Here is a 10,120-nt window from a genome sequence, read left to right on the forward strand (position 1 = left end):
CTCCTGACTGCTCGACAGTACTGCCCCTCCCCAGGGCACAGGCATGGAGCCACCACCACCCTGGCCGTGGCTTTCCCTGGGAGAATCGGGAGGGGACCACAGCAGCAGCCCCAGGGGACAGCAGCCCCTAGAGAGACCTCTGGCACGTCAAACAGGGCTCCCTCTCACACTCCATCCCTGCCCCCACCGGCCCATCCGAGGCCCACTCAGAAGTTTCTGTAGCAGGGAATGGCCATGAGTGGCCCCATGTCCACAGCCCCAGGAAGCTGGGCAAGTAGGGTCAGGATGTTCTCTGGATCCCAAACCTGGACCTCAGCCTCTGTTCCGGGCCAAGAAGCCGAGAAGCCCTGGTGGTGCAGGGAGCAGAGTGGCCACACGGGGGCAGCGGAGAACAGACCAGGACAGACCGGCTCGAAGGGATTGAGTGCCAGATATGAGGGGTATGGGGGGTCCGGGCTCCGGGGTCATGGGAGCAGGAGGAGGCTGGAAAGTGGACCCTCCACCTGTCATGGGCCCCCCCACCAAATCCTGAACTCCCTAGACTCACCCCCACCGGCAAATGTCCAGTGGTCCATTTCTCGGGTTTGTTCATTCTTGGGGTGTCCTTTTCCGTCCCGGCCTCCCTTCCCTTGTTTATGCAGACAGACGGCCAGCTGGACATAACATCCTGAGCCACAACAGGGTGCCAGCCGGAGCCAAGCTGTCCCCTGCCCTGTCCCCTGGAGCACACTGAGGAGTCAGCTTTGGCCCCTGCCCTTGAGGTGGTCCCAGCTTGGCTGCCATCTGAGGCTGGCCCGGACCCCTCTGCTGCCCGGGGGTCTGCAGGGTGGCCTCTTACTGGGCAGGGTTCCAGAGGACTGGAGGGAACTGGGTCAATGTGGGCCGGAAATGGTCACAGTCACAACATTCAAGGGCCCTGGCCAGCCGGTGTGACCAGGCCACCTGCCCTGGCCTGAGAAGAAATTCAAGGAAAACTGGGAGCAGGCAGCAATGTGGGAGACGGGGGGCAATGTCCCTGCCCAGGGCGGGGGAGCAGGGACTGAAGTCTGTGGGAGGCACTGAGGCTGGGGCTTGAGTCCAGCTACTGCCTCTCTCAGGGGCTCAGTCCCCGAAGCCCCATTACTGACCACCCCAACCCCGAGGAGGGAGCAGAGACGAGGCTCTACCCCCGCCTCACGTCTGAACACGCAGGTAGCACGGACAGCCAGCTCCAGGGCTAAATTCCAGGTCAACGTCTCTGCCGCTGTGCGTCTTGGGCAAGAGCAGTGTCTGGCTGGACCTCAGTTTCTTCATCCACAAAGTGGGCTCACGGTGGACTGGAGTCCTCCTGTGCCCTGCAGTCCAAACATGAGACCACGCACGATGGCCAGCAGGTGTGTCGAGAGTGTAATTATCTCCATAGCAACCGAGGCCACTGCTGACTCTCTCCACCCCTGTCGGCCCCACCCGTCTCCCAGCCTCACCATGGATGACAATGGCAAATGGGAAAGAGACAGAGAGGTGATGGGGCATGGCATGGGGCTCCTCCTTGGGGCGGGGAACCCTGCTCAGTGGTCAGGCACCCAATCCAGTGCCAAGTCACTGCCCAGCCCTGAGGCAGTTTCGGGGAGGACTGGACAGCTGGCAGGTGGAGCCGTCCCGGGGAGGGTCATCCTGGGAGGAAGGTCAGGGAGCCCGGCTCTGCCCGGAGTGGGAAGGAAGTAGGGGGCAGTGCCTCTGACCCCCGCCGGCTGCCACGCTGGACCACAGTGGGGTGCAACAGGGCAGGGGGTGGGAGGGGACATGGTGCTTCCTTGCCCAGCTTTGACCTACCCAGGGAGCTAACAGGTCCACACCCCTGTTTGTGTGTGTCCCCTCCTGCAGCCTGAGAACACCCACCCCTGACCCTGGCCTCGCCCCAAGCACTTTCCAGATGGTAGGTGGAAGTTTCCACGGCTCTCTCCAGGTCACGGTCACGCCCCAGCAGCAGGAGGGCAGGTCAGGCTAGACCAGCACGCGAAACCTACTGACCCATAGGTCGTGCAGAGCCACCCACTTCCCACCTGGCAGGAAACCCTTGAGCTCCAGGGAACCCTGGGGAGGTTCTCTCTCACTCATTTGCTCATTCATTTATTCACACATTCATTCATTCAATTGCCCAGGTCTGTGGCTCTTGTTCAGGGCCAGGGACACCCCCAGGGGTCTGCCAGGCTGGCAGGCAGGAACCTGGGGGCCCCTCACCCCAGCGGACCCACGCGGCTGTCACCTGGCCGGCCACACACTCCCTGCAGCGTACACAGCAGGCACTCAACAAGTGTGTCCTGGCTGACCGCGCGCGCGCGCACACGCGGGGGGACGGGAAGGGTCTCGGGCGGCACGCACCACCTCCCACCCCGCATCCCGGCCTGGGCCCGTCACCTGGGTCCCCCAGGCCGCCCGCCCGCCCCGCGCCGGCCCCGCTCCCACTTCCTCCCGCCGCCCCGCCCCTTCCACATTCCTGCCCCGCCGGGCCGGCCCCGCGCCCGGGCCCCGCGCGCAGCCCGCCGCCTCCCGCCGGCCTCCGGGATGAAGGCGGCTCCGGCCGGGGGCGAGGAGGCGCCGCCCGGCGCGCGCTCGGTCAAGGTGGTCCTGGTGGGCGACGGCGGCTGCGGGAAGACGTCGCTGCTGCTGGTCTTCACCCAGGGAGACTTCCCCGAGGTGAGTGCGGGCGCCCCGGGGCCTGCCCGGCCCACCGCGGCCTCCGGCCTGGGGCGAGACACAGGCTCCCCGCTACCGACACAGCAGGCGCTCCACAAGTGTCCACTGGCTGAATGCGCGCCAGGGGAGGACGGGCAAGGGAGAGGGAAGGGTTGGCTGCGCTGTCACCGGTTCTGGGCCCAGAGGGGAGGGACGGTCAGGCTGTCTGCGTGGACGGTGGGCCCGTGGGGGCAGGTCTCCACCCTCTTTGCCGCTGGAGGAGTGAGGGTCGCTGTGAGAGCCCCTGGGGGAGAGCTGGGGAGGTACAGGGGTCTCACAACACGAGACCCACTCGCTGGAGGTTGGCATCCTGTCTGGTCTGTCTCTTGTCCTGCCACGCGCGTCCGGGGGCCGAGATGGGCAGCTAGGCTCCCCTGGTCTGCCCCACGCGGGAGGGGGAGCTTCCTTAGACTCAGCCTCAGTTTCCCCACGATGGCCAGGTGAGGTGCTGAGGAGGAGAAACAGGCGGGCACCCTGTGCCCCCACCCGCTGTGACCCCTGGGTCCCTGGAAGGAGGCGACAGCGGTGGGGTGTCCTACCAACCCCTCCCTCTCTTCCTTTCCTCTCCCAGCATTGTTCACATTCCCCCAACTCCCTGGCTGTGCAGGCACCGGGCAGCCGGCTGGAGGAGGCCTTGCCCCCGCCCCCTGGCTGCTGGCCCCTGGCCGCTGGCCCCTGCCCCCTGGCCGCTGGCCCTGGTTGGAGCCGCTCTGGCTTTGTGGACGATGGTGTCACCATCCATCCCCTCCTTTGCCAGTTATACATTCTTCTTCAGCTGGAAGAGGGGTGGTGCTTCCGGAACTGCCTCCCCTCCACCGCCATGCTGGGAACATGGGGGAGCCCACAGGAGGGACACCCCTCGCCCAAGATGCATCCTTAACTGGACATAGGCATGTTGCAGCTGATGAAATGGGAGTGACCAAAAGGGTTGGTTCGCCTCCTTTAAGATGACCTTTCTGCGTAGGCCAGCACGACAGCGTAGTAAGCTGGGCTTCTTAAGACGTCAGCATCCCATGTGGGCACCGGCTCATATCCTGGCTGCTCCACTTCCCATCCAGCTCCCTGCCTGTGGCCTGGGAAGGCAGTCGAGGACGGCTCAAAGCCTTGGGACCGACCCTGCACTTGCGTGGCTTCAGCTCGGCTCAGGTCTGGCCGTTGCAGCCACTTGAGGAGTGAATGCACAGATGGAAGATCTTTTTTTCTGTCTCTCCTCTCTCTAACTCTGCTTTGCAAATAAAAATCTTTTTTTTTAAGATTTTATTTATTTTTATTGGAAAGTCAGATATACAGAGGAGAAGAAACAGAGAAGAGTTGTCCACTGGTTCACTCCCCAAGTGGCCACAGAGCTGAGCTGATCCGAAGCCAGGAGCCCAGATAATCCTCTTCCAGGTCTCCCACGCGGGTGCAGGGTCCCAAGGCTTTGAGCCGTCCTCTCTGTTTTCCTAGCCCACAATCAAGAAGTGGATGGGAAGTGGAGCAGCCGGGATACCAACTGGCACCCTTATGGGATCCTGGTGCGTGCAAGGTGAAGTTCCAGCCATTGAGCCAGTAGCTCAGACCCAATGAAAATATACCTAAAAAGATAAAGTAAAATAAAAGCTATTTTTATTTGTGCAGCAGAGAAAGAGAGTGCCCAGCTGCTGCCTTGCTCCCCAGATGCCCGTAGCAGTCCTCACCCCATCACCTGTGCCAGCGCCACTGCCGCCTGGGGTATAGGGCAACAGGAAGCTGGAGTCAGATGGCAGAGCCGGAGCTCGAGCCCAGGCCTAATGAAGCTGGACACGAGCTCTTAACCATTCGGCCAGAGGTCGGTCCCCAGAGCACATCTACGAAACCACAGGCCAAGGGCTGCAACGTCTCCATCTTACAGGACAAGGCCAGGGAGGGAGGGAGGTGCTGGCCTGGGGCTGCAGGGCTGGTCGGAAGCCTGGGTCTTCCCCAGCCTGGGCACTCTGGGACCACCAGTACTGCATCTGCTGCCCACAGCTGCCTGTTTTGGGCAGCCCCAAACCCAGGGTTCTTGCTGACAGCAAAAGCAGAGTCTGGGGGTGATGGATCCCGGTGGATTCCTAGATACACAGAGCTCCTGGGCCAGGGAGGGACCCCAGGACCAGACATCAGCAGCTCAGGCCCATCCTGACGGCATCTGGTCCCTGCGGTCCATGCATTGGCGAAGGCACAGGAGGGGCAGGGAGCGCCCAGTGTGCAGGCCAGAAGCAGTGAGCCCTTCTTGGGTCTGCACTTACACTCCTGGAGCCTCCCTGCCCCCCCCCTCTGGAATTGTGTCCCCCGTTTGGAATGATCCACCCGCCTCTCTGAAAATCCCATGAGGGGGGCAGGCCCAGGGCTGAGTCACCTAGGACCAGGTGCTGCACAGCCTGCTCACAGCTCCACAGATGAGGGTAGCCCCAAAAAGCAAAGAATTCACCAAAAGCTCAGGCCGGAGTCTCTAGCATGACCCAGCAGAGCACGGCCAGCCCCTTCCCTGGCACCAGGACCTGGGGGAAGGCGGGTGACCGGAGACACAGCCTGACCTCTGGGGACTGCAGATCCTGCTCCGTCACTGACCAAGGGTCCACGTGTCACCATGAGCCATCGTGTCCCCTCTCTGCAGCTCATGTCAGGAGGGGCCCACCTCGGGACCCCCACAGCTCAGGGGCAGCTCCACAGGAACAAGGCTGGGGTGACTACTTCCCCTGCAGCTGTGGCCACTTCTGCACTCGCTCCAAGGTCACACGGCTGGTGGGTATCAGAGCTACCTCTGAGCCAGGGACAGCTGATCCCAAAGCTACCTGCCCGTGCCAGGGGACCCTGCCCCCTGCCCACCCTGCATTGCCCAGCCTCCTGGGCACCCTGGAAAATGGCACTAGCTCTCCCAGCTAGCCTGAGAGTGACTCTGAGGTCCAGGTGGCAGGCGGGCGGGCACCAAGTCCTCCTGAGTCACGGGCAGCCAGAGCCCTACCTGGTGTGGGGGGAGGGGAGAGCTCTGTCCCACCACTCCACTGGGGACGGGGCTGGGGACTGGATGCAGGCAGCTCCTCCAGGCCCCCAGTGCACCTGGCACTAGCAGTGGCAGCTGTGAAAATCTCACTTATTGGCCATTCCTAGATTTTCTTTCTTTCTCTAGGATTTTTTTTTTTTAAGCTTAAGAACCAGAGTTACAGAGAGCGAGAGATCCTCCACCCACTGGTTCACTCCCCCAACGGCTGCAATAGCCAGAACTGGGCAGGCCCAATGCCAGGAGCCAGGAGCTTCCCCAGGTCTCCTAAGGCCTCAAGCACTTGGGCCCGTCCTCTGCTGCTGTCCCAGGCCACGAGCACGGAGCTAGATGAGAAGTGGGCCGCCGGGACACAAACCGGCACCCAGACGGGATGCCAGCGTCACAGGCAGAGGATTCATGTGACACGGTCCTGTACTGGCCCCATTCCTGGATTCTCACCTGCACGATACCCTCGGCTGCTGCACCAGCATCGCACACCGGCTCTCGTTCTAGTCCCGCTGCTCCGTTCCCGTCCAGCTCAGCTTCCTGCTAAGGCATCTGGGGAAGCAGTGGAGAGTGGTCCACGTGCTGCGTGGGAGATGTGGAAGGAGCCCCTGCTTTGGCCTGGCCCAGCCCCGGCCATTGCGACCATTTGGGGAGTAAACCAGAGAGGGAAGATCTCTTCTTTCTCTCTGTGTAACTTTGCCTTTCAGATAAATAAGTAAAAAAAAAAAATCTTTAGACAAACATAGCTGTCCATGGCCGGCCTTGCCCAGCCTGCGGAGGAGGGCGGTCCGGCCATGCGGACTCTGGCCAGGCCCTGCCACAGGCCAGACAGGCCAGTCAGAGGCCAAAGGACAAAGCTGGCCACCAGATCAGTTCAGGTCCCCGGGGGAGGGGACGCTGGACAGAAGGGGGCTGAGAGGCCGGGAGTGGGGGCACAGCTGTGAGCCCCTCTTCCGCGACAGGGTCCACCTGGGGCCTTGACTGACCACGGAGATGACTGAACAAAGGAAGGAAGTAAGAAGCAGGCAGTGTGGGCTGCCATCATTCCGGGAGCAGAGCAGACACAGCAGGCACGAGGAGGTGGGAGTGGGGTGACAGCGACAGATGCTACCACCCGCGGGGGCTCTGAGTGGGGCCAGACCCCGCACTAGGGCCGCCCACGGAGCAGCTGGCGGGACTGGAGGAGCGCTCGTGGCTGGTGCTTCTCGTCCCTGTTGGGGGGAGCCACGCCAGGAAGGCCTGGAGGGGCTAGCTGTGCTGTGGCCTTCCTGGGGCTCACCCCTCACCCCCACCTTCCTCCTCAGAACTACAGCCCGACCGTGTTCGAGCGCTACTCCGCCAGCCGGCAGATGAAGGGTAAAGCAGTGCACCTGCAGATCTGGGACACCGCAGGTACGTGGGGAGCCTGTGGGGGCAGAGCAGGGGCCCAGGGACGAGCCCCAGCTACCTCCTTCTGAACCAGGGGGCAGTCTCAAGGGATCTCAAGGGACAGGTGTCGGCCGGGGCTGGGGCGCTCCCTGTCTGCCTCCGCCGCTGCAGGACAGCCCACTAAGCCCTGGACTCTCAGCTTTCCGGAATGACCTGTCCTGGCTTCCCCAGCCCCCCTCACTGGCTTTGGCTCTTCTGAGTGCCCTTGACCTCTGCCTTGTCCCAGGAAGCGGTCCTCTCAGCCCCGGACATGCCAAGGCAGGTGCCATGCAGAGCAGCCCCCGACAAAGGGCCAGATTCAGGGCTGACTCTGAGGCCCCCCCGACCCCCGTTAACCCTGAGTGACGAGTGACCACCCTGCTACTGCGGAGCCCTTGAAGGATGACAGTGTCTGTGCACCTGTCTGTGCAGGGCAAGACGACTACGACCGCCTGCGGCCTCTGTTCTACCCCGACGCCAACGTCCTGCTCCTCTGCTTTGATGTCACCAGCCCCAGCAGCTTCGACAATGTCTTCAGCCGGGTAGGGACAACGGGATGGTGAGGCAGGAGGAAGACCCAGCTAGTCCTGAGACGCCCGAGGCGCACCAGCGCCAGCATTAGCAGCAACAGTCACCAAAACACTAGTAGTGTTTATTAAGAACTTGCTGGGGTTGGCACGGTGGCACAGTAGGTAATCCTCTACCTGTGGTGCTGGCATCCACATGGCACCAGTTCAAGTGCCAGCTGCTCCACTTCCCATCCAGCTCCCTGCTTATGACCTTAGAAAGCAAGAGGGGATGGTCCAAGTGCTTGGGTCCCTGTACACACATGGGAGACCCAGGAGAAGCTCCTGGCTCCTGGCTTCAAAGTGGCTCATCTGGTCTGTGTCTGCGGGCAGCTGGAGTCAGGAGCCAGACCTGGGACTCGAACCCAGACACTGCCATGTGGGATGCCGGCATCTTCACTGTTCAGCCAAACGCCAGCCTCTCACTCACAGTTGTGTCTTTGTTTTTTATGGAGAGCAGAGACATATCCTATTGGTTCATTCCCCATATACCCAAAGCCAGGAGCCCCAAACTCCACCTACGTCTCCCCCAGGGGTCCTGAGCTTTCCCCTGCGACCGCCCAGAGAACGCTCAGGTTGAGATTCGGGGTGTCCCAGCCAGCAGCCTAGCCATTGTGGCTCCCTGAAATGTTGGTGGAGCAATTTTGGGGTGTTGGGGTCGTGCCGGGGTCCCTCGGCTGGCAGTGGGAGTGGGGCGTGGAGGCAGAGCCTCTGGGATTTTCGGGAGGGAGACGAGGTGGACTTCTGGTGAAGGTGTCAGGTTGGGCTGAAAAGTCAGGCTTAGGACTGCCGGCGGGGGTACAGGTGTGACCTGGGCAGTGAGAACAGACACAACCCCAGCCAGCCTTGGCAGGAGGAGGGAGAGGAGGGCACTGGGCCAGGGAGGACAGGGTACCAGGATTGGGCAGACGAGCGCCCCCTGGTGTCAGCCGCCAAGGCCTCTGGGAGTTGGAATCAGGTGGAGGCACCAGTGGGACCCTCCCCCAAGGCAGTGTGGGTGCTTGGGGCTAGCGCACGAGGAGGCTGTTTGGGACCTGGGGGATTCCCTGTGGGGCAACCCAGTGTACCCCACGGGTGGCACATGGTGGGGCTGCACCCCAAGGCAGCCACTGGCACCATTCTTCGGGTGGATTATTGCTCATTTTTGAGACAGCTGGTCACTTCCAAGTTGTGCACAGCAGCCAGGGCTGGACCCAGGAGTCCAAAACTCCACTGGGGTCCTCTGTGTGGGCAGCAGGCTCACATCCTGTCATTTCCGGTTGCGTAAGCAACTGCCGTGCAAGGTTGAGTATCCACCATGTACCTCCGTTAGCGCGTCTGCACGGTGGACCTGCCGTAGAGCTTACTGTGAGGTTGCTGAGGGAGCAGTGTCAAGAGCTGAGGTCCCCAGGATCTGCGCCCTGGCTGCGGGCTCCAGCTCCCCACCCCAGGAAATGAAGAGCGGCTCACGGGGAGGGAGGACACTCCCGCGGCCCACACCCACCTTTCTGCTGCTACCCCCTGCAGTGGTACCCAGAAGTGACCCATTTCTGCAAGCAAGTGCCCATCATCGTGGTGGGCTGCAAAACAGACCTGCGCAAGGACAGGTCGCTGGTGAACAGGCTGCGCAAGAGCGGGGCGGAGCCAGTGACATACCACAGGGTAGGATGCCAGAGTGGGGCAGGGGCGGAGCGGGACTCAACCCCTGCCTTGGGTGTGTGGTCTGTCCAGGGGGGCCATCTCAGAGGCTGCCAGGGCTTAGGGAACTGGCCGTAGTTGGACACCCCAACACACACACAGTTGTCCTGGAAATGCCCCAGGACGGAGGCTGTGGGGAGCAGGCGGGAGGATCACCTGGTGTCCCTACCACCTCCCGCCTGTCTCCCAGGGCCAGGAGATGGCGAGGTCCGTGGGCGCCGTGGCCTACCTCGAGTGCTCTGCTCGGCTCCATGACAACGTGGACGCGGTCTTCCAGGAGGCGGTCGACGTGGCGCTCAGCAGCCGCAGCCGCAACTTCTGGCGGAGGCTCACCCAGAGCTTCTGTGTGGTGATCTGAACCGCTCGGGGCTGTGGCAGGGAGGGGTACCCCTGCATCACCCCTCAACTGCCGCCCCCTGCAGAGCATTGCCCCACCAGGCTGGCCCCCACTTGCATCTCCGTGGAGGCGCAGCCCGGAGCCCAGGCCTCAGACTTGGAACCCTGAACTGAGAAAGGCATTTCTTAGCGGCCTCTTGGCTCGGGGCTTGTTAACAAGGCTCCTGGCACGCAGGCCGGGACTGAGGGCCTTGCACCTGGCACCCCCTGCGTGGCCGTCCCCAGGGTTGCACCTGACACCCATGGGTGTTCTTTGGACTTGACCTCCCCCAGCCTGCCCCTGCGGCCCCCCTTGGCCTGTCTGTCCCAGCCGTAAGTGTAATAACTAAGTCACCATGAGTTGTTACCTGTGTTTTGTCTCTGGTTTTGTTTC

The 10,120-nt window shown here is 62.4% G+C and overlaps 1 protein-coding gene across 2 annotated transcripts; it reads left to right on the plus strand.

Moving 5' to 3' along the window:
- The first annotated feature begins 2,532 nt into the window (after positions 1 to 2,532).
- RHOD (ras homolog family member D) lies at positions 2,533 to 9,868 on the plus strand. 2 transcript variants are annotated; one of them, XM_040970971.1, is made up of 5 exons: positions 2,533 to 2,676; positions 7,006 to 7,093; positions 7,541 to 7,650; positions 9,181 to 9,315; positions 9,542 to 9,868. In XM_040970971.1, exons 1-5 carry the CDS (start codon positions 2,545 to 2,547, stop codon positions 9,707 to 9,709), a joined length of 633 nt encoding a protein of 210 aa, XP_040826905.1. In that variant the 5' UTR covers positions 2,533 to 2,544; the 3' UTR covers positions 9,710 to 9,868. The 2 variants fall into 2 exon arrangements, with proteins under 2 accessions (XP_040826905.1, XP_040826906.1); XM_040970972.1 differs by lacking the exons at positions 7,006 to 7,093; positions 7,541 to 7,650.
- The last annotated feature ends 252 nt before the right edge of the window (positions 9,869 to 10,120 follow it).

This window comes from Ochotona curzoniae, unplaced genomic scaffold (genome assembly GCF_017591425.1).
Source record: "Ochotona curzoniae isolate NIBS_2020 unplaced genomic scaffold, NIBS_Ocur_1.0 scaffold_4937, whole genome shotgun sequence".
In the NCBI taxonomy this organism is placed as follows: Eukaryota; Metazoa; Chordata; class Mammalia; order Lagomorpha; family Ochotonidae; genus Ochotona; species Ochotona curzoniae.